Here is a 24,323-nt window from a genome sequence, read left to right on the forward strand (position 1 = left end):
GGGGCGGAAGCATGGTGGCGTCTGCCAAAGCCGCCTTAGCTGCTGCAAAGGCCGACTCCGCGGCCGAGGACCACACCAACTCGACAGGTTTACCCGCGAGGCACTGGAAGAGCGGGCGCATGACCCGTGCTGCTGCCGGGACGAACATATGGTAGAAGTTCACCATGCCCACGAACTCTTGCAGACCCTTCACTGTGGTGGGCCGTGGGAATGCACGGATAGCCTCCACCTTCTCGGGCAAAGGGGTGGCGCCGGCAGGGGTGATTCTGTGCCCTAAGAAATCGAGAGAAGGGAGGCCAAATTGACACTTGGAGGGTTGGATGATGAGCCCGTGGTCTTGCAGCCGCTGGAATACAGTCCGCAAGTGGGCCAGGGGTTCCTGCTCCGAGGGGCTGGTGACCGGGATATCATCTAAATAAATGAACACAAAAGGTAAATCTCGACCAACACGGTCCATGAGTCGCTGGAAGGCCTGTGCAGCGTTCTTTAAACCGAAAGGCATGCGCAACCATTCGAACAACCCGAACGGAGTGATCGTGGCAGTTTTTGGTATGTCATCCGGATGTGGTGGACCACGCCGTGCCTGGCCGAAGGGGTGTCGAAGCGTTGGATGAGCAGCTCTGGAAACTCCGCCAGGACCTCAGCATACGGGTCGGGGGCCGCGACGACGGCCTGGACAGTCGGGCTGGGCGGGGTGGCGGCCGGCGGAGCGGCGGGCTCATTGTTGCTGGCAGAGGGCCGAAGGTCGTTACCGCGGACATCGGGGACTAGTGAAAAGGCCCAGAGGAAATCTGCGCCTAGGATCGCCTGGCTGACGTCCGCGATAATGAATGGCCATTCGTACGTGCGGGTGCCTAAAGCCAGGGACATTGTCCGCGTACCATACGTGCGGATGGGGCCGCCGTTAACCGCGATGAGGGTAGGACCTGTCTTACCCGATCTGGTCTCGAGGGCGGTCGGCGGTACGATACTGACTATGGCTCCCGTGTCCACCAAAAATTCTGTGTCCGTGAATCGATCTCGGTCGTAGAGGCGTCGGTTCTGGCCAATCGCAACCGCCCCTATGTATGATCGGCCGAGGCATTTCCCGCGAAGGTACAAGGTGAGCGGCAGTTGCGGGATTCTCTACCCCATCGTAGATGGTAATAGCACCAGCCGCGCTTGTGCGGATCTTTTTGGCGGGCTTTTGGAGAAATGGCGGGAGACGTGGCGCCATCTTGATGCCGCTGTGGTGCGGCCACTGTTGCCGAGACCTTGTTGATCGAACTGCTTCGTTTCGATTTGGACGCCATGAGCGTATCGGCTTTTTCTGCATATGCCACGGGGTCCTTAAAAGAACAATCCGTGAGCATGAGTTTGACATCTTCGGGAAGCTTCTCTCGGAATGCCTGCTCGAATATGAGGCACTCCGTGTATTCACCTGCTAGTGCTAACATTTCAGCCATGAGAACGGACGGCAGCCGATCTCCGAGATCCGGTAGGTGCATAAGCCTCTTAGCTCGGTCATGCCTACTGAATCCGAAGGTTCGTAACAACAGTGCCTTCATGGCCTCGTACTTGTCTTCTGCGGGAGGGTTGACGATGAACCGCATCACCCGTGCGGTCGTCTCCGGCGGTAGAGCGCTGACGAGGTAGTAGTACTTTGTCGCGTCTGCTGAGATGTTTCTTAAGTGAAACTGGGCTTCGGTATGGACAAACCAAGATTGTGGTTGATGTGCCCAAAACGACGGAAGGTCAACGCTGACCGCGCTTAGCTCCGGTGCCCCGGGCGTAGGAACCAAAAACAAGGCGTCTTGTTCACTCATGGTAGGTGATCGGCTGTCACCAATATGGCGAGTCTGGAGGCTCGTTCTTTGTTGAAGAAGTTTATTGCGACAGCAAGATTCGATCACAAAGTTTACTTAACGAGATTACAGACAACCATTAAAACTAACTGTTCTCTTCGAAGAAGTCTCCCAACTTACTCTTTTGGGCGCCAAACCCACACGTGACGACGCTGTCCAATCAGCGGTCTCACTCCCTGGACCAATCCCTACGGTCGCACCCACACGTGACCTTGCTGGCCAATCTGAGGGATCGATACCCTGGACCACTCTCTATGGTTGCTACACTCTGCTCGTTCATATGAGGAAGCTAGAATGGAGGAAGTGAAGAGGAAAAAAGAATGCTAATTCTTTGCATTTGAGTAGGTGTGCAATTTCAATGTGCAGCTTGTCTTTTTCTCAATATGAACCATTTGGGACTGTCAACGTGTCCATTTCATGAGCGAACACTTGGTTTCACTGTATGAACATCAATGGTCGTGGTGAGATGGATTTTATGGTTATCAGTGCCCTGTTACCACCCACGAATGGCATGTCAAGGAATCGGAAACAATCTCTTCACCCCCTAGGCCTGGATAACTTATAATGGACTTATACTGCCCCTTTTCACTACAAAGTTGCCATCTGTCAGAAAGAGGAAAGACAATCTAGGAAAAATATGCCAGATCGAAAGGCTATTTGGGAAAACATGCATCTGTGCATGGAACTTTGCAACTGGTAAGACATGCTGGGAGTGAATGAATTCTATGAGATCCTGGTTTTCATAAATAGAGGTAAAGCTGCAAAGGCATTGTGGTTGTGTTGAACATTACAGAAATATGCAGTTAGATTTCAACTATAAATCTCTTGAGGCTCGTTGGACCCGGCAGACCGTTGGCCTGGAAGGGGGAGGCCACTGTGCCAGCCCCTGCTTGTCCCCCGTAGACCAGAGACCAGGAGGATGGAGCCAGCAACGCCGGGCGAGGAACAAGGAGATGAGAGCGAGTCGGGTCAGGCTGTGGTCAGCTGTGGGAGGCACCCCAGGGAACAACGGAGGGTGAGGAGAGGGAGGTGGAGTCCAAGAAAGGAGTTGGCTGGAGGCCTGCATCAATGTGGGACTTGGATGAACAAGCACCGCTCATCAGAACTAGAGCATGGACTATAAATGGGTCCATAACACGGCGCCTCTTGCATGCGGGGTCAGTAGACTGTTTCTGGCTCATTGGAGATCGGGGGTATGGAAATACTCTGCTGGGATGTTTGTAAGGAAAATAATTTCACCCTGTTAGCACTTTGCACGCGTGACAATAAAAGCACCATTGAAATGGAGTATTGCTTCCATTCTAGTCATTTAACTTTAGGAAAGTTGTGAAGTTTAGAGTGTGTGTAGAAAATGTTTATGGGGTGGGTTCTAGAGATGAGGTGCTTCAGCTATTAGTTTTTTTTAGAGAAACTTTTAAGTGTTCTCCTCGGAACAAAGATAGATTTTTGATGGATGTCAATAAGATTCTTCTGGACATTGATAGCGAGATGCTGTTACCATTACTGGAGGATACAAGGTCCAGAAGAGATAAAGTTATGGGTTTAAGGATTAAGGAAAATGCGAAGAAAGCTTTTATATTGGAGGAAAATAACTGCAGATGCTGGTTCAAATTGAAGGTAGACACAAAATGCTGGAGTAACTCAGTGGGTCAGGCAGCACCTCAGGAGAGAAGGAATGGGTGACGTTTCGGGTCGAGACCCTTAGAACCCTCGAAAACTTTACCTGACCCTCTGAGTTACTCCAGCATTTTGTGTCTACTTTCAATTTGAACCAGCATCTGCAGTTATTTTCCTCCAATATATTAATCAAAGATACTAAAGGAGCAAGATAGACCACTCGACCCTAAAAACCATAGAATGTCACGGCGCCATTTTAGTAGGCAGAAACTTGCAGAAACATTTAAAAAGAAAAATAACAAAAATCTGTGAATTGATAGATGAGATATATTCTGCATTTTTATGGTATTATCACACATACTGTTCCCCCAAATCACTGATTACACTGCGAGAGGCATAGCGAACCGCAGGTTTTGCCTACTAAAATGGTGGACGTTCCTCTCCTTTGCATACTACACTTCAGTATAGGCGATTTCAACGGAGCAGTCCATCTTGTTCCTCTAGTATCCTTGGTCTGAATGGAGCACATGGATTCCCTCGGTACCATAAGAATTCTATGAACTATGAAAGCACAAAAAGGCTATGTTGAAAGAATGGAGCGGCTAGGCTTGTATACACTGGAATTTAGAAGAATGAGAGGGGATCTTATCGAAACATGTAAGATTATTGAGGGGTTGGACACGTTAGAGGCAGGAAACATGTTCCCAATGTTGAGGGAGTCCAGAACCAGGGGCCACAGTTTAAGAATAATGGGTAGGCCATTTAGAACGGAGATGAGGAAAAACGTTTTCAGTCAGAGAGTTGCGAATCTGTGGAATTCACTGCCTCAGAAGGCAGTGGAGGACAAGTCTCTGAATGCATTCAAGAGAGAGCGAGACAGAGCTCTTAAGGATAGCGGAGTCAGGGGGTATGGGGAGAAGGCAGGAACGGGGTACTGATTGAGAATGATCAGCCATGATCACATTGAATGGTGGTGCTGGCTCGAAGGGCCGAATGGCCTACTCCTGCACCTATTGTCTATTGTCTAAATGTTTTTGGTAACTCTCTTCCTTGGACATTGAGCTAATCGATTTGTTGTCCTAACATGTTTTTAGGAGAATGCATTGTATGGTGAGCACGTCTGGTTTGAGACCAATGTATCTGGAGATTTCTGCTATGCTGGGGAACAAAACTGTATTGCAAAATTGCTGGTGAGTATTACTGGCTGTTTGGTGACCTGTTATATCATCATCATATATCATATATCTACAGCCGGAAACAGGCCTTTTCGGCCCTCCAAGTCCGTGCCGCCCAGTGATCCCCGTACATTAACACTATCCTACACCCACTAGGGACAATTTTTACATTTACCCAGCCAATTAACCTACATACCTGTTGTGGTTCATGCGCATGCAATAACTCTATAAACTCTCCCTCTGATCTAGCGAAGTGCCAAGAATATTCCATCATTATGATTAAATTTAAACTGAGACTTTCAAAGAAGTTGACAATTTTCAGGCCATGAAAACTCAGACTGACATTTATATTGGGTAGCACTGCCCTCTAGTGACCAGTGTAGGAAAGAACTGCAGATGCTGGTTTAAATCGAAGGTACATCGCAAAATGCTGGAGTAACTCAGCAGGACAGGCAGCATCCCTGGAGAGAAGGAATGGGTGATGTTTCGGGAAGAGATCCTTTTTCAGACTCATGTCGGGGGAGTGGGCGAGACAGAGATAGAATGTAGTCGGAGACAGTAAGACTGGTGGGAGAACTGGGAAGCGGAGAGGGGATGGAGAGAGAGGGAAAGCAAGGGCTATTTGAAGTTAGAGAAGTCAATGTTCATACCGCTTGGCTGGAAGCTACCCAAGCAAAATATGAGGTGCTGTTCCTCCATTTTGCACTGGGCCTCACTCTGACAATGGAGGAGGCCCAGGACAGAAAGGTCAGATTGGGAATGGGAGGGGGAGTTAAAAGGCTGAGCAACTGGGAGATCAGGTAGGTTAAGGCGGACTGAGCGGAGGTGTTCAGCGAATCAATCACCGAGCCTGCGCTTGGTCTCGCTGATGTACAGAAGTTGACACCTGGAACAGATAATACAGTAGATGAGGTTGGAGGAGGTGCAGGTGAACCTCTGCCTCACCTGAAAAGACTGTCGAGATCCTTGGATGGAGTCGAGGGGGGAGGTAAAGAGACAGGTGTTGCATCTCCTGCGGTTGCAGGGGAAAGTGCCTGGGGAGGGGGTGGTTTGGGTGGGAAGGGACATTGACCAGGGAGTTGCGGAGGGAACGGTCTCTGCAGAAAACAGAAAAGGGTGGAGATGGGAAGATGTGGCCAGTAGTGGGATCAATTTGGAGGTGGCGAAAGTGTTGGCGGATTATATGCTGTATGCGATGGCTGATGGGGTGGAAGGTGAGGACAAGGGGGACTGTCCTTGTTGCGAATGGGGGGAGGGGGAGCAAGAGCGGAGCTGCGGGATATCGAGGAGACCCTAGTGAGAGCCTCATCTATAATGGAAGAGGGGAACCCCGTTTTCCTAAAGAATGAGGACATCTCCGATGATCTAGTACGGAAAACCTCATCCCGGGCACAGATGCGGCGTAGACGGAGGAATTGGGAGTCGGGGTTAGAGTCTTTACAGGAAACAGGGTGGGAAGAAGCGTAGTCTAGATAGCTATGGGAGTCAGGAGGTTTGTAGTAGATGTCAGTCAATAGTCTGTCTCCTGTGATGGAGACGGTGAGATCCAGAAATGGTAGGGAGATGTTGGAGATGGTCCAAGTGAATTTGAGTGCAGGATGGAAATTAGTCGTGAAGTTGATGAAGTCAGTGAGTTCTGCATGGGTGCAGGAGGCAGCATCGATGCAGTCGTCAATGTAGCGGAGGTAGAGTTCGGAGATAGGGCCAGTGTAGGCCTGATTGTTCGACGTACCCTACAAAGAGGCAGGCATAGCTAGGGCCCATGCGAGTGCCCAGAGCTACGCCTTGGATTTGGAGGAAGTGAGAGGAGTCGAAGGAGAAGTTGTTGAAGGTAAAGACCAGCTCTGCTAGGCGGAGGAGAGTATTTGCAGAGCTGGTCTTGGGCCTCCTTCATTGTCAGAGTGAGGCCCAGCGCAAATTGGAGGAACAGTACCTCATATTTCAAATAGCCCTTGCTTTCCCTCTCTCTCCATCCCCTCCCCCTTCACAGTTCTCCCATCAGTCTTACTGTCTCCGACTACATTCTATCTCTGTCCCGCCCGCTCCCCTGACATCAGTCTGAAGTAGGGTCTCAACCCGAAACGTCACCCATTCCTTCTCTCCAGAGATGCTGCCTGTCCCGCTGAGTTAGTCCAGCATTTTGCGTGCATTGTTTGGAACTGTAGAAGATCATCAGTGAGGTAAAAAATGGATAAGGCACAGATATCCCAGCTAAATAAATATTTTTTTTACCTTTTGCTATTGAATTTTCTTTTCAAAATGAAGCTCAATTGAAAAATAAAACTAGGGGGATTTTGATACACAAGCCCTCTGGAGCTGTATGATTCTCAAGATTGAGGATCTTATTTGATACCACATTCTGAAAGACCGGAATGCTTTTATGTGTTCCTGAAGCAGATACAGGTGTGTTTTTGGTCCTGTGTATTGCTGAAGGTTCAGCTGAACAGTAGTTTCCCAGCAAAGGTGTGATGCTTATCTGTTTTATGCATTGTGCATTTTCTTTTAAGTCACCTTGGAAGAAAAGTGTTTAGTAGGTTCCACGGAGAAAACCCCTTTTACGCAGGTCTGAATGCTGAACTCTGAAATGCATTATGCGTGCAACAATGATCTATTAATGGGCTTCCATGAATCAAAAGAAACAAAGTTATTTGGTAGTTTTAATTTAAAAAGAAGAACGACGTAGGTGGAGGCGTGCACAACTCTTTACAGCATTAAGTGACCACAGATTAATCCATTGAAGGCTGGTGTATTTGGATCTCTGGTCTTTGGTGCTGAGTGTCAGGACTGGTATTACCAAATGCAATGAGGCAAAAATGTCTTCTCTAAACAGAAGAGAAATTTATGTGACTTTGTCAGCCTAGCTGTATTATGATACTAGATTGGTGCAGCACCCTCCCCTCCCTCCCTTCCCCCTCCCCCCTCCCCATTCTCCCCCCCCCCCCCTCCCTCCCCCTCCTCCTTGCCTCCCTCCCCCTCTTCCTCGCCTCTCCATTCTGCAGTTACTAGTAAAAAGAAAACAATTATCATTTCTGGTCAATGGTCAAGTTTCCTGTACTTATCATATCATCATATCATATATATACAGCCGGAAACAGGCCTTTTCGGCCCACCAAGTCCGTGCCGCCCAGCGATCCCCGTACATTAACACTATCCTACACCCACTAGGGACAATTTTTACATTTACCCAGCCAATTAACCTACATACCTGTACGTCTTTGGAGTGTGGGAGGAAACCGAAGATCTCGGAGAAAACCCACGCAGGTCACGGGGAGAACGTACAAACTCCTTACAGTGCAGCACCCGTAGTCAGGATCGAACCTGAGTCTCCGGCGCTGCATTCGCTGTAAAGCAGCAACTCTACCGCTGCGCTACCGTAAACTACTTAAGTAGTTTAGGAAAAGTCTTGAAAATCCTTTCAACATTTCGGGACGTTGTGGTCAATCATTCTTTTTATTTCCCTTTGCAGCAAAGGTCGGTGTCACGGAAGAAATGTGCTGCTTGCAAGATCGTGGTTCACACAGTCTGTATTGAGCACCTAGAGAAAGCAAGTATCTTCGACCCCGTCCCTCTGTGGAGTTATTCTTCCAATTAACAAGTGGCATTTAATTGACCTTATCACAAAGGATATGTGATGTGAAAGATACATCTTCTAGAAAGTAATAACTGATGACTGCAGTATGTTTCCCTCATTTAACTGCTTTGGCATCGAATGCAGTTGATCCCTGATTGATCCTTCCAAATAGCTTTCCCCCCAATGCACTTTTATGACCTTCGGATTGGCCAGACTGCATCCCCTTCCCGTGACGATATTTCCAGTGAATCCTCCCTTTTATATTTGATTCCCTTTGATTAGAATTTCAATGAATCATTGTCCTTTCCATTCCTATCTGTTTTATACCATCCTAAGAAAAAGCTTCACATATTAGATCAGTGGTTCCCAACCTGTGGGTCGCGACCCCAAACGGGGTCGCGACACCAATGCCATGGGGTCGTTAAATGATTTTGAGCTGATATGAATATTATATAAAACACGGTGAAATGCATATTAAGATAGTTATATAAATTCATACTATGAAACTAAATGTAACAGTTCCCTAAGTCACTCAACACAACGTGTTGTCACTCAAGCCAGTATTGAACATGTTTGGTTTCTGTTTTGTCTTGGTCGCGCCACCGCTGTCGCTCCTCCCACTTACCTAGTGTTGTACGCGCGCTTGCAGTGACACGTAGTTAGTTTTGTTCGAGTGATTCTTAACCCTTTAAAAATGAGTGTAAGAAAGAGAAAGTACAGTGATGATTTCTTGAAATGGGGATTCACTGACATAGTTAATGCAGGTGTGGAAAGACCACAGTGTGTAGTATGTTTGGAAGTTCTTGCTCATGAGTCTATGAAACCAGCTAAACTTCAAAGACATCTCGAAACTAAGCACCCTGATTTGAAAGATAAAAGTATTGACTTTTTTAAAGCAAAAGTTGTTGGTGTCAAAAGCCGCCGGCTTGATAGCAGTGGATTATTTCAAAACAAAAATGTAGCCGCCATTGAAGCTTCATACACGGTTGCATTAAGAATAGCACGTGCTAAAAAGCCACACACAATAGCTGAGAATCTTATTTTTCCATGCACCAAAGATATTGTACGTCTCATGATCGGTCCTGAAGCGGTAAATAAATTATCGCTTCTATCCGTGTCAAACAATACGGTAAAACGAAGGATAACAGATATGTCCGAGGATATTTTATGCCAAATTATTCAAGAATTAAAAGAAACTCCAACTGGGCTGTTCAGCATACAGCTTGATGAAACTACTGATGTGACAAACTTTGCACAACTTCTTGTGTATGTTCGTTATTATAAAAATGAAAAAATTAAAGAAGAATTCTTGTGTTGTAAGCCTCTGCAAACTTCAACTACTGCTGCTGATATTTTTGATTTAATTGATGATTTCTTTAATGAACATTCAATTGAATGGAAGAAATTATGCGGAGTTTGTACTGACGGGGCACCTGCAATGCTCGGCTGTAAGTCTGGCTTCCAATCGTTGGTTAAAAAAGTGACTCCAGAAGTAATTGGGACTCACTGCATGATTCATCGACAAGTATTAGCTACCAAGACGTTACCTGAACCATTGAAAGAAGTGCTTAACCGAGTGATTAAAGCAGTAAATGTCGTTAAATCAAGGCCACTTGCAACACGGCTCTTCAAAGTTTTATGTGAGGATTTGGGATCAACGCATGAAGCACTATTGTTTCACACAGAGGTAAGATGGCTCTCGAAAGGAAAGGCGTTGAAGAGATTTTTTGAATTAAGAGGAGAGCTTCAAATATTTCTCGATTCTCAAAATGCAAGCGAATATGAATCATTGTTGACGGATGAATTTACGTTGTGCAAATTGGCATACCTGGTCGACATTTTTGAGATATTTAATAGTGTTAATACAGGATTACAGGGTAAGGAAAGTACGATAATATCTTTGTCTGAAAACATATCGTCTTTCAAAATGAAATTGGAACTCTGGATCACCAAAATTAACCATAAGAAATTATACATGTTCCCAACACTTGTCCAATTTGTTGAAGAAGCGGCAAATGAAATTAACATCGATGACTTATATAGCTTGATACAAGAGCATTTGGAAATTCTTACTGTTCGATTAAGAAGTTATTTTCCTGATGAATGTTGCAAATCTTTCTCCCTTACAATCAACCCATTCAATGCCAATGTATCTAATATCCCTGAAGCAGCAGAAGAAGAGTTCATCGACTTAAAAAACAATTTTGAAGCTAAATCATGGTTTGGTGAATTGCAACTACAAGAATTTTGGGCAAAAAGTTTCCAAAAATTCCCAGTAATATCAGAAATCGCGATAAGGAATTTATTGCCCTTCCCAACAACTTACTTATGTGAAGCAGCATTCTCCCAACTTCTCATCCTTAAAAACAAATACCGAAATAAATTAAATCTGGAAGACGACTTGAGGTGTGCCATATCGACAACGGAGCCCAGGATAGAATTGCTAGCTAAAAAACTGCAATACCAGCCGTCTCATTAAAGTCAGTTCATAAACATATTTTACATAACGGTGGAAATTTGTGTGTTCGAACAATTTTGAATTGATTTGCAATTAATTAATGTTTGTAGGAGCTTTGGAATTTTTTATGAATAAATAATCTATAATTCAATAATCGCAATATATGGCAGTTTGTTGTACAAAAACCGAATGTATATATAAGATATTTTAAGGGTTGGGGTCGCTTCATGATTGCTTGTTCTAAAATGGGTCGCTATATTTGAAAGGTTGGGAACCACTGTATTAGATATTCCCATTATTTTGACTGTTTAATGCCAATCTAGAAACCAAATTTCAACTGGCAAGAATGATACATTTGGCCACCGCCTTCAAAAAGCTATGTAAATTGTCCCTAATTACCATGTGCTGTTTCCAAATGTCCACTCCTATGCACTGTTCAATTTTCATACTGCTATTTTAAATACACCTCAGAGCAATTAATTGAAATTTATTAAAACCTTTTACAAAATGGGTCACTAAACTCATACCTTTTGGCAATTTGCTCTTGTTAAAAAAAAATATACCAATGCTCTTTTATGTCTATTTTTAAATTCACAGATAAATTTTCGGTGTAAACCAACATTCCGGGAATCTGGATCACGTAATGTTCGGGAGGTAGGTGAATTCACCAGCAATGTATCAAGAAAAGGAGCAAAGATCATCTTATTCTTGGACGTGGTTCTTGTTTGATTTGATATGAACTCTGCTGGAATTAGCCTCAAATCCTGCTGCAAGTTCCTCGCATGTGGAAGGGGTAATAGTACTGGGAACATCCACGATTCTATACCCATTAGTTGATTTTTCTGCCTGCCCATTCAATTAGCTGTTGCAAATAAATATTTTTAATTGTTCCGAACAATATCGAACCTGCAGTATATTGGGCAGTTGTTGGATTGTTTTGAGTTCACCTTTTGCAAGGATGGAATGAATATCAATTACCCCCCAGGGGACCTGATGTAAGGGGATCAGGTCTCCTCAGCAGAGTGTCAAATATTTTATACTGCTTGAATTAATTTTTAATCCTTTACTTCCAAAGGTAAATTTACACCCCATCTCCAGAAATTAGCCCCATCTCTAGAATGCGTCAGTTTTGTTAAGAAGGACTGAGTGACTGGAATTGTGATTATAAAATTGTAAACCGGAATAACAATACTTAAATCACCCATGGATACTATGGAAATGGGAGGTTGTGGCAACGTAAGGAATCAGTGAGACAAATCTGTTCCTAGAGGATTCGTTCCATCTGAAGCACATGGGCCAGACAGTGTGTGAAAGCATGAGATTGCCACTGAGAGTCTTTGCGACACTTTGGAGCACTGACTTTAGGCTGACGTTAGGCTGCTTAGGAAGATGAGAGCCAACGGTATCAAAGGGCAGATACTGGCATGGATAGCAGGTTGGCTGGATGGCCGAAGACAAAGAGTGGCAATAAAGGGGGCTTTTTCTAGTTGGCTGCCAGTGACTAGTGGAGTTCCATAAGGGCTGGTGCTGGGGATGCTACTCTTCGTGTTGTATATTAATGATTTGGACGAGGGGATTGAAGGCTTTGTGACGAAGTTTGCGGATGATACATCATAGTGTAGACAAAGCAAGGATTCTGCAGGACTTGGACAGGCTGGGAGAGTGGGCAAAGAAGAGGCAGATGGAATATAGAGTAGCAAAGTGTGGAGACATGCATTTTGGTAGTAGGAATAAAGGCATAGACTATTTTCTAAATGGGGTGAGAATCCAGAAATCTGAGGTGCAAAGGGACCTTGGGAGTTGTGCAGGATTCCCAAAAGGTTAATCTGCAAGTCGAATCGGTAGTAAAGAAAGAAAACTCAATGCCAGCATTTATTTCAAGTGGGCTTGTATATAAAAACAGGGATGTAATGTTTGGGCTCTAAAGGCGCTGGTAAGGCCACATTTTGCATATTGTGAGCAATTTTGGGCACCATATCTGAGGAAGGATGTGCTGGCTCTGGAGAGGGTCCAGAGGAGGTTTACAATGACCCCAAGAATGAGTAGGTTAACCAATGATGAGCGTTTGGCAGCACTGGGCCTGTACTCACTGGAGTTTGGAAGCATGAGGGGGGACCTCATCGAAACATACAGAATAGTGAAAGACTTGGAGAGAGTGGATGCGGAGAGGATGTTTCCATTAGTGGGAGAGTCTAGGACTAGAGATCAGAATTAAAGTCTCCTCTTTCAGCAAGGAGATGAGGAGAAATTTCTTTGGTCAGTGGGTGGTGAATCTGTGGGATTCTGTGCCACAGAAGGCTGTAGAGGCCAAGTCAGTGGTTATTTTTAAGGCAGAGCTAGATAGATTCTTGAGTAGTATTGGTGTCAGAGGTTATGGGGAGGAGGCAGGAGAATAGGGTTAGGAGGGAGAGATAGATCAGCCATGATTGAATGATGGAATAGACTTGAAGGGCCAAATGGCCTAATTCCACTCCTATTCCTTATGAACTGTTGTTTCCTTGTTTCCCTTCTCTTGCAGCCCACGTTTGTCCGGCACCATTGGGTCCATCGGAGGAGGCAGGAGGGGAAGTGCAAGCAGTGTGGCAAGGTGCGAGGGTCTGGAGTGGTGTGGGACGTAATCATCTTGCTCTGATGTGGGGAAGGGCAAATCAGTGTGAATCCTTCAGCTGGTCAAGTACATGTTAAATCCGAGCGATCCTTGTTCCCCTCTCAGTAATGCGAGTTTCGGACGACCAAAGTAAAAATTATTTATTCACAAAATGCTGGAGAAACTCAGCAGGTCAGGCAGCATCTCGGGAGAGAAGGAATGGGTGACGTTTCGGGTCGAGACCCTTCTTCAGTCTGAGTTTCTCCAGCATTTTGTGAATAAATCGATTTGTACCAGCATCAGCAGTTATTTTCTTAAAGTAAAAATGATTGCTTGTTTATTGACCAGCTTATCCAGAAATTAAGGGAAATAAAACACATTGGCTAAAATTGAAAGTGGGGTGTTTGAAACCACGTGCACCAAGACGTACATAAACCTGACTTCACAGACGCAGAGTGTCAATTTTGGGAATTGAGCAAGAGGCAGTGATGGTGAGATGGAATCAAGAGACATACACTGGATAATTATTGTCAAAATAAGCACTTCAAATCTTGCTTATGCTTGGATGCGGGCTTGTGATGACATTTTTGTTCAGGCTAAGAGCACGAGACTTGGATTAATACTGCACAAAGCTGTAGATTTGACATTTTGGTACAATTCATCAGAGCCTTTGGAGAATCTAATTCTAAATCTAAAAGAGCCTCTGAATGTATTGGTGCCTTAAAATAGCCTCCGCTCAATAGTTTTATAATCCTTTGCCCTCAAAAGAAATATTCATCACATCAGTATATTTGAGGAGAAACATGTTTTGCACACTTTAGAAGGAACTCGATTTCTTATAGTTTGAAGCATTCTTTCCAGACACCCGCAAATCATATGTTTAAAACAAGCAACATTTATCTTCTTCTGTGAGAGATTGGAAATACTCTGTGGTCTGGCAGGTTTTAGCTTGTCCAAATGATGCTGCAACACGGTTCAATGACTTGACTTCCAGTTCATGGGTGGGGGGGGTCGCCTTTGTGCCATGCTTTTGGGACATCATCCTAAAAGGATGTGAAGAAGGGTCTTGACCCTAAACGTCACCCATTCCTTCTATCCGGAGATGCTGCCTGTCCCGCTGAGTTACTCCAGCATTTTGTGCCTATCTTCGGTATAAACCAGCATCAGCAGTACCTTCCTACACATCCTAAAAGTGTGTCGGGTTGACAATTGGCAGCTTTGCAAATCACTTGCTCAACGACAACCTTTTCTTTCTTTCCTTGCAGGGTTTCCAGCAGAAGTTTCCCTTCCACAGTAAAGAGATTGTGGCTATCAGCTGTTCCTGGTGTAAGCAAGCAGTAAGTCTTAAAACTTTCGCCTGGGGCAAATTTTCCGCGGGCCCCAGATTGCCGGCCACACAGAGGCAGTGCACAAAAGTCCCCACGTTTTAGGTACCAAGAACACAAGACACAAGAAAATAGGAGCAGGAGTAGGCCAACCGGCCCCTCGAGCCCGCTCCGCCATTCAATACGATCATGGCTGATCCTACCCCAACCCCCTTCCCACTATCGCCCTTCTTCCCAGCCAAAAGAACCGTGTGATCTCCTGGGAGAGGCGAAAAACCGGATAAAAACCCAGGCCAATTTGGGAAAAAAATCCGGGAAATTCCTCTCCGACCCCAAGCTAGGCGATCGAAACTTGTCTAGGAGATTACTCAGGTCTTACCATCTTGTACCACTCAGCCTCGGGCTATGCTGGGCGTCGACTTCCACCAGGAGCCCGCTCCCAACACGGGTAACTCGTGCTGTCCTGTACTTGGCTGGGTGCAATGACAGACAGGTGATGACAGCTTGTCTGTCTCCACCCTAGCAGCCATCAAGCCTGTCCCCGATCTTTAATGGATATGAATGGCTTCAATGGACACGATGAATCAAAAAATTGCTTTAAAAAAATTAAAGGAATGTTGGAAGATTATTTATTATTTTATTTAAATTAAACAACTAAGAGCAAATAAAGCATTTTATTTGGTTTAATGAAGTTAATTGAAAGCTCCTATTGTCTTCCTCTTCCTCGCAACGGATTTCTTCCATTCATTTTAATGCACTTCAGTAATTCAATGGCACCTGTTTGTCACCTGTACCCCAAGTACAGTGAAAATTATTTTTTTGTATACGGTTCAGTGACAATCCTACCATACATTAGGCACATGGTAAGAGTGTAAGACAGTAGACAGTACACAAGGCAGTACACAAGGCTTTACGTACCATCTTGTACCATCCGGATCTTGCACCTGGTTTAAGCTAGCACAGTAGGCAGATTTCTCAGCCTGTAAAGTAGGAGACCTGTGGAGGTTGGCACTGAAAGGAAGCATGCAGGTTCAGCAGGCAGTGAAGAAAGCCAATGGAATGTTGGCCTTCATAACAAGAGGAGTTGAGTATAGGAACAAAGAGGTCCTTCTGCAGTTGTACAGGGCCCTAGTGAGACCGCACCTGGAGTACTCTGTGCAGTTTTGGTCTCCAAATTTGAGGAAGGATATTTTTGCTATTGAGGGCGTGCAGCATAGGTTTACTAGGTTAATTCCTGGAATGGCGGGACTATCATATGCTGAAAGACTGGAGCGACTAGGCTTGTATACACTGGAATTTAGAAGGATAAGAGGGGATCTTATCGAAACGTATAAGATTATTAAGGGGTTGGACACGTTAGAGGCAGGAAACATGTTCCCAATGTTGGGGGAGTCCAGAACAAGGGGCCACAGTTTAAGAATAAGGGGTAGGCCATTTAGAACGGAGATGAGGAAAAACGTTTTCAGTCAGAGTTGTGCATCTGTGGAATTCTCTGCCTCAGAAGGCAGTGGAGGCCAATTCTCTGAATGCATTCAAAAGAGAGCTAGATAGAGCTCTTAAGGATAGCGGAGTCAGGGGGTATCGGAGAAGGCAGGAACGGGGTACTGATTGAGAATGATCAGCCATGATCACATTGAATGGCAGTGCTGGCTCGAAGGGTCAAATGGCCTACTCCTGCACCTATTGTCTATTGGAACTGCCACATTGGACTTACAGAGGATTGCACTTTGCTTGTGTCCTGGTGCACAGAAGACCGCACCTCGGACGATGTTCTGGAGTAGCCCCATGACGGACTTTCCGACAGATGTGGGCAGTTGTCAATGGGAGTGCCCATAAAATAATTGATTCTGTCCCGAGTCTGGTGCAGTTAAAATGCAATACCATACCTGCTTTTGAAAGCATAAAGCATTGGGATACTTAGCAGACCAGGTAGCACCTGTAAGGGAAAAAGCACAGCTGTTGTTTCAAGTGAATTATCTTTATCGAGGTGAGCGGTTTTGGAGATGAGTAGATTTTAATCGCATATTGCCAGGATGCTGGCAGAAAATGAACAAAAAGCATCCGATAGATTGAAGGAAAGGAGTGATGAATGTAATGAAACTAACATTGGTTTTATGCTCAATTAATGTTTTGCAAAAGATAGACACAAAATGCTGGAGTAACTCAGCAGGACAGGCAGCATCTCTGGAGAGACGGAAAGGGTGATGTTTCGGTGGGACCCTTGTCCGAGATACTGCCTGTCCCGCTGAGTTACTCCAGCATTTCTGTGTCTATCCTCGGTGTAAACCAGCATCTGCAGTTTCTTCCTGCACAGAATATTTCGCAAATCCGTCTGCTCTGACCTGTTTGTTTAACCCATTTAGAAAGTAAAATTATAGTTTGGCTGACTCTTTTGGCTCCTCGCCAACTTCCTGGGCCATGTCTTTTCCTCATTCAATTTTCTGACAAAATAGAATTAAAGAAATGGTATATCAGCTTTTTGTTAAGAGATATTACTCACTGTAAAGCCAGCTCATTGTTTCAGCAAATAATCATCTCTGTCAGCTGTAACAGTGACATAGATCTATGTTAACAAATGTAATAACATCTTGATGGAGGGGGTTGATAAAGCCAAGGTCAGCCGTCTGAAGGCTCCCCTTCCATCTTTGAACATGGTATGTTATGGTGTCACGATGTTCCAACAGCAGAAGAGAAGGTGAAAGGTTGGGGGAGGAATGAAACAAGTACTTTTCTTTTTTAAATCAAGTTGCTTGCTTTGGGTTTTCCTGCAGTACCATAACAAGGTGACGTGCTTCATGCTGCAGCAGATCGAGGAGCCCTGTACACTGGGAGCCCATGCTGCCGTGATCATCCCGCCAACTTGGATCATTCGGGCCAGACGGGTTCAGGTGAGGGAAACGTCTCACATTTTCCGAACCTCGCCTCTTGCTTGCCACAGTCTTCAACGTTATCACCCTTTCCTTCTTCTCCAACCCGCAGAATTCACTGAAATCAAGTAAAAAGAAAAAGCGGACCTCATTTAAACGGAAGTCGAGCAAGAAGGGAGTTGAGGTAAGCAGCAGTGTGATTTTGTTTTTGTTATGAATTGCTGTTCAGCACATCATTGTGATTTAGATTTGGCCATGGAATGGGAATTATCAATGGGGCACGGATGAAGAGGAAAAAGGGATTGAGTATATTTTTGTGACCATCAGAAGCAATCCTCAAGTTCCTTTGAGCATTGGTGTAGCGGCCAGCTTCTCGTCTATCAATTAGCTCCCAAGGTGCCACTTGCATAGACCGGGTGAGCGATAAGCGTAATGACTCGAACAATATAATAACAGAGATCCTCCTCGACATTTGATCACAAAATGCTGGAGTAACTCAGCAGGTCAGGCAGCATCTCAGGAGAGAAGGAATGGGCGACGTTTCGGGTCGAGACCCTTCTTCAGACTGATGTCAGGGGGGCGGGACAAAGGAAGGATATAGGTGGAGACAGGAAGATAGAGGGAGATCTGGGAAGGGGGAGGGGAAGAGAGGGACAGAGGAACTATCTAAAGTTGGAGAAGTCAAGTTAGAGATACAGCGCAGAAACAGGCCCACCAGGTCCGCACGGCCCAGCGATCCACGCACACTAACACTATCCTACACCCACTAGGGACAATTTTTACATGTTTACAGCCAATTAACCTACATACCTGAACGTCTTTGGAGTGTGGGAGGAAACCGAAGATTTCTGAGAAAACCCACGTAGGTCACGGGGAGAACGTACAAACTCCGTACAGACGGCGCCCATAGTCAGGATCGAACCTGAGTATGTAGGTTAATTGGCTGTAAACATGTAAAAATTGTCCCTAGTGGGTGTAGGATAGTGTTAGTGTGCGTGGATCGCTGGGCGGCGCGGACCTGGTGGGCCGAAGGGCCTGTTTCAGCGCTGTATCTCTAAATCTAAAAAATAATCTAAAAAAAAAAGTAGTTAAGGTGTAATTAATTATGGTTATAATATGGGAAACACAACAGTTCAAAAAGGAATGAACAGATTAAATATTTTAGTCAACTTATTTTGGAGAGCAAAATTGGCGAAGAAATTAGGGAGAACTTAGCTACTCTTCTTGGAGGCAGTGCCATGCAAACCTTGAAAGAACACGCTACCTTGGTTTAATTTCCATTTCTAAATGCAGGATCACCAACTGAAGCTTGGGGAGGAGAATTTAGAATTGCTTGAAGGATTTTTGTAAGGAGGCCAATGGTGGTATACTCGCTATTTTTTTTTTAAGCTCTTTTTTTCCCAAACAACGCTGCATCGTCATTCTATTTGTCTCAGAATGTTAAACTCTCCTCAGTCTTGCCATCATTCATTCTTCTCCTCCTCCCATCTGTTCTATTCAATTCTCACCACCTTGTGTGAATAGTGGGTCAATATTCTTTCATAGAACATGGATTATTGCAGCACATGAAAGCTCCTTCACAAAGTGTGTGCCGAACTAATCCATATCCCTCCCTTCTCTGCATATCAATGTACCCATCTAAAAGCCTCTTAAATACCACTATTGTATCTGCCTCCACTACCACCTTCGCAGAGTATTTTTTAAATTTTGCCCCTCCTCAAAGCTATGCTTGTAGTCCTTGACATTTTCACCCTGGGGAAAAAAGTTCTGATTGTCTACCCTATCCATGTCTCCCACAACTTTATATATTTCTATCAAGTCTTCCCTCGGTCTCCAGCACACTAGAGAAAAAAAAATCCAAGTCTGTCCAACCTCTCCTTATAGGTAATACCCCTTAATACAGGCAGCATTTAGTAATCGTTCTTCTGTATTCTGGGAATTGAATGTAATTTGCTGATGTTTTTTGAGTCCCTGTTAACAGGCCTGGCCACTGAGATCTGCCGCAAGATACAACGTGCATGCACTTGTTCAAAGTTTTCAACAATGCAGATTGTCATCAAAACATATTTTTGAGCTCTTGTCTGTACCTGGAACGGACAATGCAGAGCAATAACTACTTTGGGTAGCTATCACGGGTTGTGACTGATTCTTTTCCTTTTTGGAAACAGGAAGGAAGATGGAGACCCTTTATCATAAAGCCCATCCCATCAAATCTGATGAAGCCGTTGTTAGTGTTTGTCAATCCCAAGAGTGGGGGAAATCAGGTGGGTGCTTCCTCTCTCTGACAGAGTGGTTCGTGCAGTATTAGTCTCAAAAGCAAAGGAGCGAATCCAGTGCATAACCTCAGACAACAATGTGCTGAGTAACTCCATAGTAGTATTGAAGTCTGCATTGGGGCCATTACCTGATTGCTTCTACCTTTCCCTCTTTATATTTGTCTTTCCTTTCGGATATCATATGTAAATATGATTTGGGTTGAGAAGATACTGCATTAAAACTGGTAGATGACAGGAAGGAGGAGCTTGGGCACCTGTCAAAGTACTAGCTGTGCTGCCACAATTGAACGTTATGCTTATAAAGTCAGGAAGTGCACACGAATGATGCTTCCGGCAGCTGAATAACTGGCAGCAATCAGCTCCAAGTTCTCAGGGCAGACTGGTCACTGGACAAGAGGTGGAGATTTGCAGGGAGTTTTAGTTGAACCAGAATTCCATATGAGCCAAGCACCTTGAGGTTTACGAAATTGAGATTATGCCTGGTGTACAAATGAACGTCAAAGAGAAAGTGATTTTTTTTGCGTTGGTTTGGGTGTAGCTCTCCAGCAACCACATGAAGGAGTCTGAAGAAGAGTCTCGACCCGAAACGTCACCCACTCCTTCTCTCCTGAGGTGCTGCCTGACCTGCTGAGTTACTCCAGCATTTTGTGAAATAAATACCTTTGATTTGTACCAGCATCTGCAGTTATTTTCATACAGCAACCATTTTAGGTTCTTTCCCAATTTCCTGGAGCTTTGCCTTAACTGCAAAACTCAGGTGGAAAATAGAATGGATGACATCAAGATCATGTGTGCATTTAACTGATACATCAGAGATCGTATGTTGGCAGGAGAAGAGTTCTACCATTCTTCATATGACCACTTTTTGATTTCAATAGATGGTCCTTTTCATTATCTTGTCTGACAGCCACGTTGTCCCCTATAGCACTGCATTCCAGTAACAGTAGATCCCATTTATGGTATTTGACGTAGCATGACATAAAACAGATTTTAGAAATATAGAAACATAGAAAATAGGTGCAGGAGTAGGCCATTCGGCCCTTTGAGCCAGCACCGCCATTCAATATGATCATGGCTGATCATCCAAAATCAGTACCTCGTTCTGCTTTTTCCCCATCTCCCTTGATTCTGTTAGCCCTAAGAGCTAAATCTATCCTCTCTTGAAAAGATCCAGTGAATTGACCTCCACTGCCTTCTGTGGCAGAAAGTTTCAACAGTTTCACAACTCTCTGGGTGAAAAGGTTTTCCCTCATCTCAGTTCTAAATAGCCTACCCCTTATTCTTAAACTGTGACCCCTGGTTCTGGACTCCCCCAACATCGGGAACATTTTTCCTGCACCTAGTCTGTCCAATCCTTTAAGAATTTTATGTGTTTCTATAAGATCCCTTCTCATCCTTCTAAATTCCAGTGAATGCAACCAAGTCGATCTATTCTTTCATCATATGTCAGTCCCGCCATCCCAGGAATTAACCTGGTGAAGCTATGCTGCACTCCCTCAATAGCATTAATGTCCTTCCTCAAATTAGGAGACCAAAACTGCACGCAATATTCCAGATGCAGTCTCACCGGGGCCCTGTACAACTGCAGTAGGATCTCCTTGTTCCTAAACTCAAATCCTCTCGCAATGAAGGCCAGCATGCCATTAGCTTTCTTCATTGCCTGCTGTACCTGCATGCTTACTTTCAGTGACTGATGTACAAGCACACTCAGGTCTCATCACACCTCCCCTTTTCCTAATCTGACACCTTTCAGATTATAATCTGTCTTCCTGTTCTTGCCACCAAAGTGGATAACCTCACATTTATCCACATTATACTGCATCTGCCATGCATCTGCCCACTCACCCAACCTATCCAAGTCACTGCCACCCAGCTTTGTGTCATCTGCAAATTTAGAGATGTTACATTTAATTCCCTTGTCTAAATCATTAACATATATTGTAAATAACTGGGGTCCCAGCACCGAGCCTTGCGGCAGTGCACTAGTCACTGCCTGTGATTCTGAAAAGGACCTGTTAATTCCTACCCTTTGCTTCCTGTCTGTCAACCAGTTCTCTATCCATGTCAATACCCTACCCATGATACCATGTGCTCTAATTTTGCACACTAATCTCTTGTGTGGGACCTTGTCGAAGGCTTTTTGAAAGTCCAGATACACCACATCAACTGGCTCTCCCTTATTCATTCTACTTGTTACATCCTCAAAAAAACTCCAGAAGATTAGTCAAGCATGATTTCCCTCCCCTTCATAAATCCATGCTGATTTTGACCGATCCTGTCACTGCTTTCCAAATGTGCTGCTATTACATCTTTAATAATCGACTCAAATATCTTCCCCACCACCGATGTAAGGCTAAATGGTCTATAATTCCACGTTTTCTCTCTCCCTTTTTAAAAAAAAAGTGGGGTTACATTAGCTACCCTCCAGTCCACAGGAACCGACCCACAGTCTTTAGAACATCGGAAAATGATCACCAATGCATCCACGATATCTAGGGCCACCTCCTTGTGTACTCTGGGGTGCAGACCATCAGGCCCTGGGGATTTATCTGCCTTCAGCCCCAACAGTTTAACAGATTTAAGTTTGTAAAGCAAATTTGTATGTACATTAACTCCAATTTATTAGGAGACTGTGATTTTATTGATTGAAGCTGTACAATCATGCAGGTAATGTTGATTAATATTTAATCCATTCCTTTGCAGGGGGCGAAGATTATCCAGTCATTCATGTGGTATCTGAATCCAAGACAGGTGTTTGATATGTGCCATGGAAGTCCTAAGGATGCGTAAGTACAGAGCAAACACCCAGGTGTCAAGGTGTCATTGGAACAAATAGGAGTATGTGTGGGGGAGGATGGAGAAGGTGACATTATTTTACTTATCAACGAAGTAAGACCAAATGGGGATGAGTTATGAAACCAACAGCACATTGGCTGTGGCAGGAGGATCATTTTAAATGGGGGAAAAAAGCTTTGTTGGGTTTTTTGGTAAAAGTTTGTCCAGAGGCTTTCAAAGGGATTCTCTCCCTCAGTGTTTAGATTTAGAGATACAGCGCAGAAACAGGCCCTTCGGCCCACCGGGTCCGCGCCGCCCAGCGATCCCCGCACATTAACACTATCCTACACCCACTAGGGACAATTTTTACATTTGCCCAGCCAATTAACCTACAAACCTGTACGTCTTTGGAGTGTGGGAGGAAACCGAAGATCTCGGAGAAAACCCACGCAGGTCACGGGGAGAACGTACAAACTCCGTACAGTACAGCACCCGTAGTCATGATCGAACCTGAGTCTCCGGCGCTGCATTCGCTGTAAGGCAGCAACTCTACCGCTGCGCCACCGTGTTGTGTTAAAGTAGTTTGTATCAGACCACATCGATGCCCAAGGTGTTTGGCATTCAGATCCATAGAAAAAGTGAGCATGGTGCGATCACCCTCCCTCCAATGCCTTTCTTTGCTGTCTGTTAGAGGTTGCCAGTCAAAATCTTCATGCCAGGTCATGTGTGGTCAGCTTCAGTTGGAGAAGGGGGCGGGGGCAACACCAGTTTGTGGGCCATCGCTCATTGACGAGGGTGTTGGTACTCCCAGGCACTGGGGCATCGTTTGCGTACAAGTGTAATAAATTGGGCGAAGGTCACCCGAGAACAGTACAATGATCAGATTCTGGAAGTCAATGGGGATGCGAGATCCTGTTTGCTGACCTGATTGCTGAAACTAAGGGAGAATTGTCTCCAGTTCAGAAGATAGACACAAAATGCTGGAGTAGCTCAGCGGGACAGGCAGCATCTCTGGATAGAAGGAATGGGAGACGTTTTTTGGTCAAGACCCTTCTAACCTTCCAGCATTATGTGTCTATCTTCGGTGTAAACCAACATCTGCAGTTCCTTCCAACAAATGTCTTCAATTCAACTTTGATTCAAAATAGGTAATACTTGTTTGAGCACAAGTGATTTACCTCTGAGAACTGGGTGTTGTTTAAATCTACTAAAAACTCTATTGTGTGTGGGTGCATGTGGGATGAGTTGGGGTAGTCTGCACAGAACCAGTTTGATTGTGAGAAGATGTGTTATTGAATCGGATGGAAGAACCCCAGTTTGACACATATTGTCACTGAACTGATTGATCTGTTCAGGTGAATGGCAAAAATGATTATTTTGAGGCAGTGAAATGTCAAACCAGCATGGTAATTGATGGCATTCTGTAGATAAGGTTACACTACGTTGTTGAAGCAATTACAGTGGAGGATGACTTTGGATCGTTCTTTCACCTGACTTGGGAGTGCCTGTTACAGACACTCTGTTGGTTAACAGAGGTTCAAATCACTTGAACAGACATTTCTCAGCTTGTTGTCTTATTCATTGGTTGTTCTTTACTTTGACCAACTATTCACATTTATTCATGGCTTGATTGGAAGCGTTAGGGTGAAGATTTTTTTATCCTTTATTTCTTTAAATAAAGAAATTCTTAATTTCTGCACAGTATCATGATATTACACTAATCCAGTCACAAATGTTTAAAGGTGGAGTAAAGGGATCAGGCACGTTTTTTTAAAAATTACTAGGTAAGATTAAATTGAGTGCAACCTGACTCATTCACAAGTAGTTA

The 24,323-nt window shown here is 44.6% G+C and overlaps 1 protein-coding gene across 5 annotated transcripts in view; it reads left to right on the forward strand.

The window, feature by feature from the left end:
- The window catches only part of dgkza (diacylglycerol kinase, zeta a), a 567,459-nt gene that overhangs the window by 356,590 nt on the left and 186,546 nt on the right, over window positions 1-24,323 (forward strand). For all 5 annotated transcript variants that reach the window (XM_078415104.1, XM_078415105.1, XM_078415101.1 and 2 more), the window contains 9 exons: window positions 4,556-4,651; window positions 8,103-8,180; window positions 11,263-11,319; window positions 13,184-13,252; window positions 14,518-14,589; window positions 17,349-17,465; window positions 17,557-17,628; window positions 19,613-19,708; window positions 22,424-22,506. In XM_078415104.1, coding sequence (XP_078271230.1) covers window positions 4,556-4,651; window positions 8,103-8,180; window positions 11,263-11,319; window positions 13,184-13,252; window positions 14,518-14,589; window positions 17,349-17,465; window positions 17,557-17,628; window positions 19,613-19,708; window positions 22,424-22,506 — 740 coding nt within the window. The remainder of the gene's footprint in view (window positions 1-4,555; window positions 4,652-8,102; window positions 8,181-11,262; window positions 11,320-13,183; window positions 13,253-14,517; window positions 14,590-17,348; window positions 17,466-17,556; window positions 17,629-19,612; window positions 19,709-22,423; window positions 22,507-24,323) is intronic.

The sequence above is a fragment of the Rhinoraja longicauda genome, chromosome 18 (assembly GCF_053455715.1).
Source record: "Rhinoraja longicauda isolate Sanriku21f chromosome 18, sRhiLon1.1, whole genome shotgun sequence".
Taxonomy (NCBI): domain Eukaryota; kingdom Metazoa; phylum Chordata; class Chondrichthyes; order Rajiformes; family Arhynchobatidae; genus Rhinoraja; species Rhinoraja longicauda.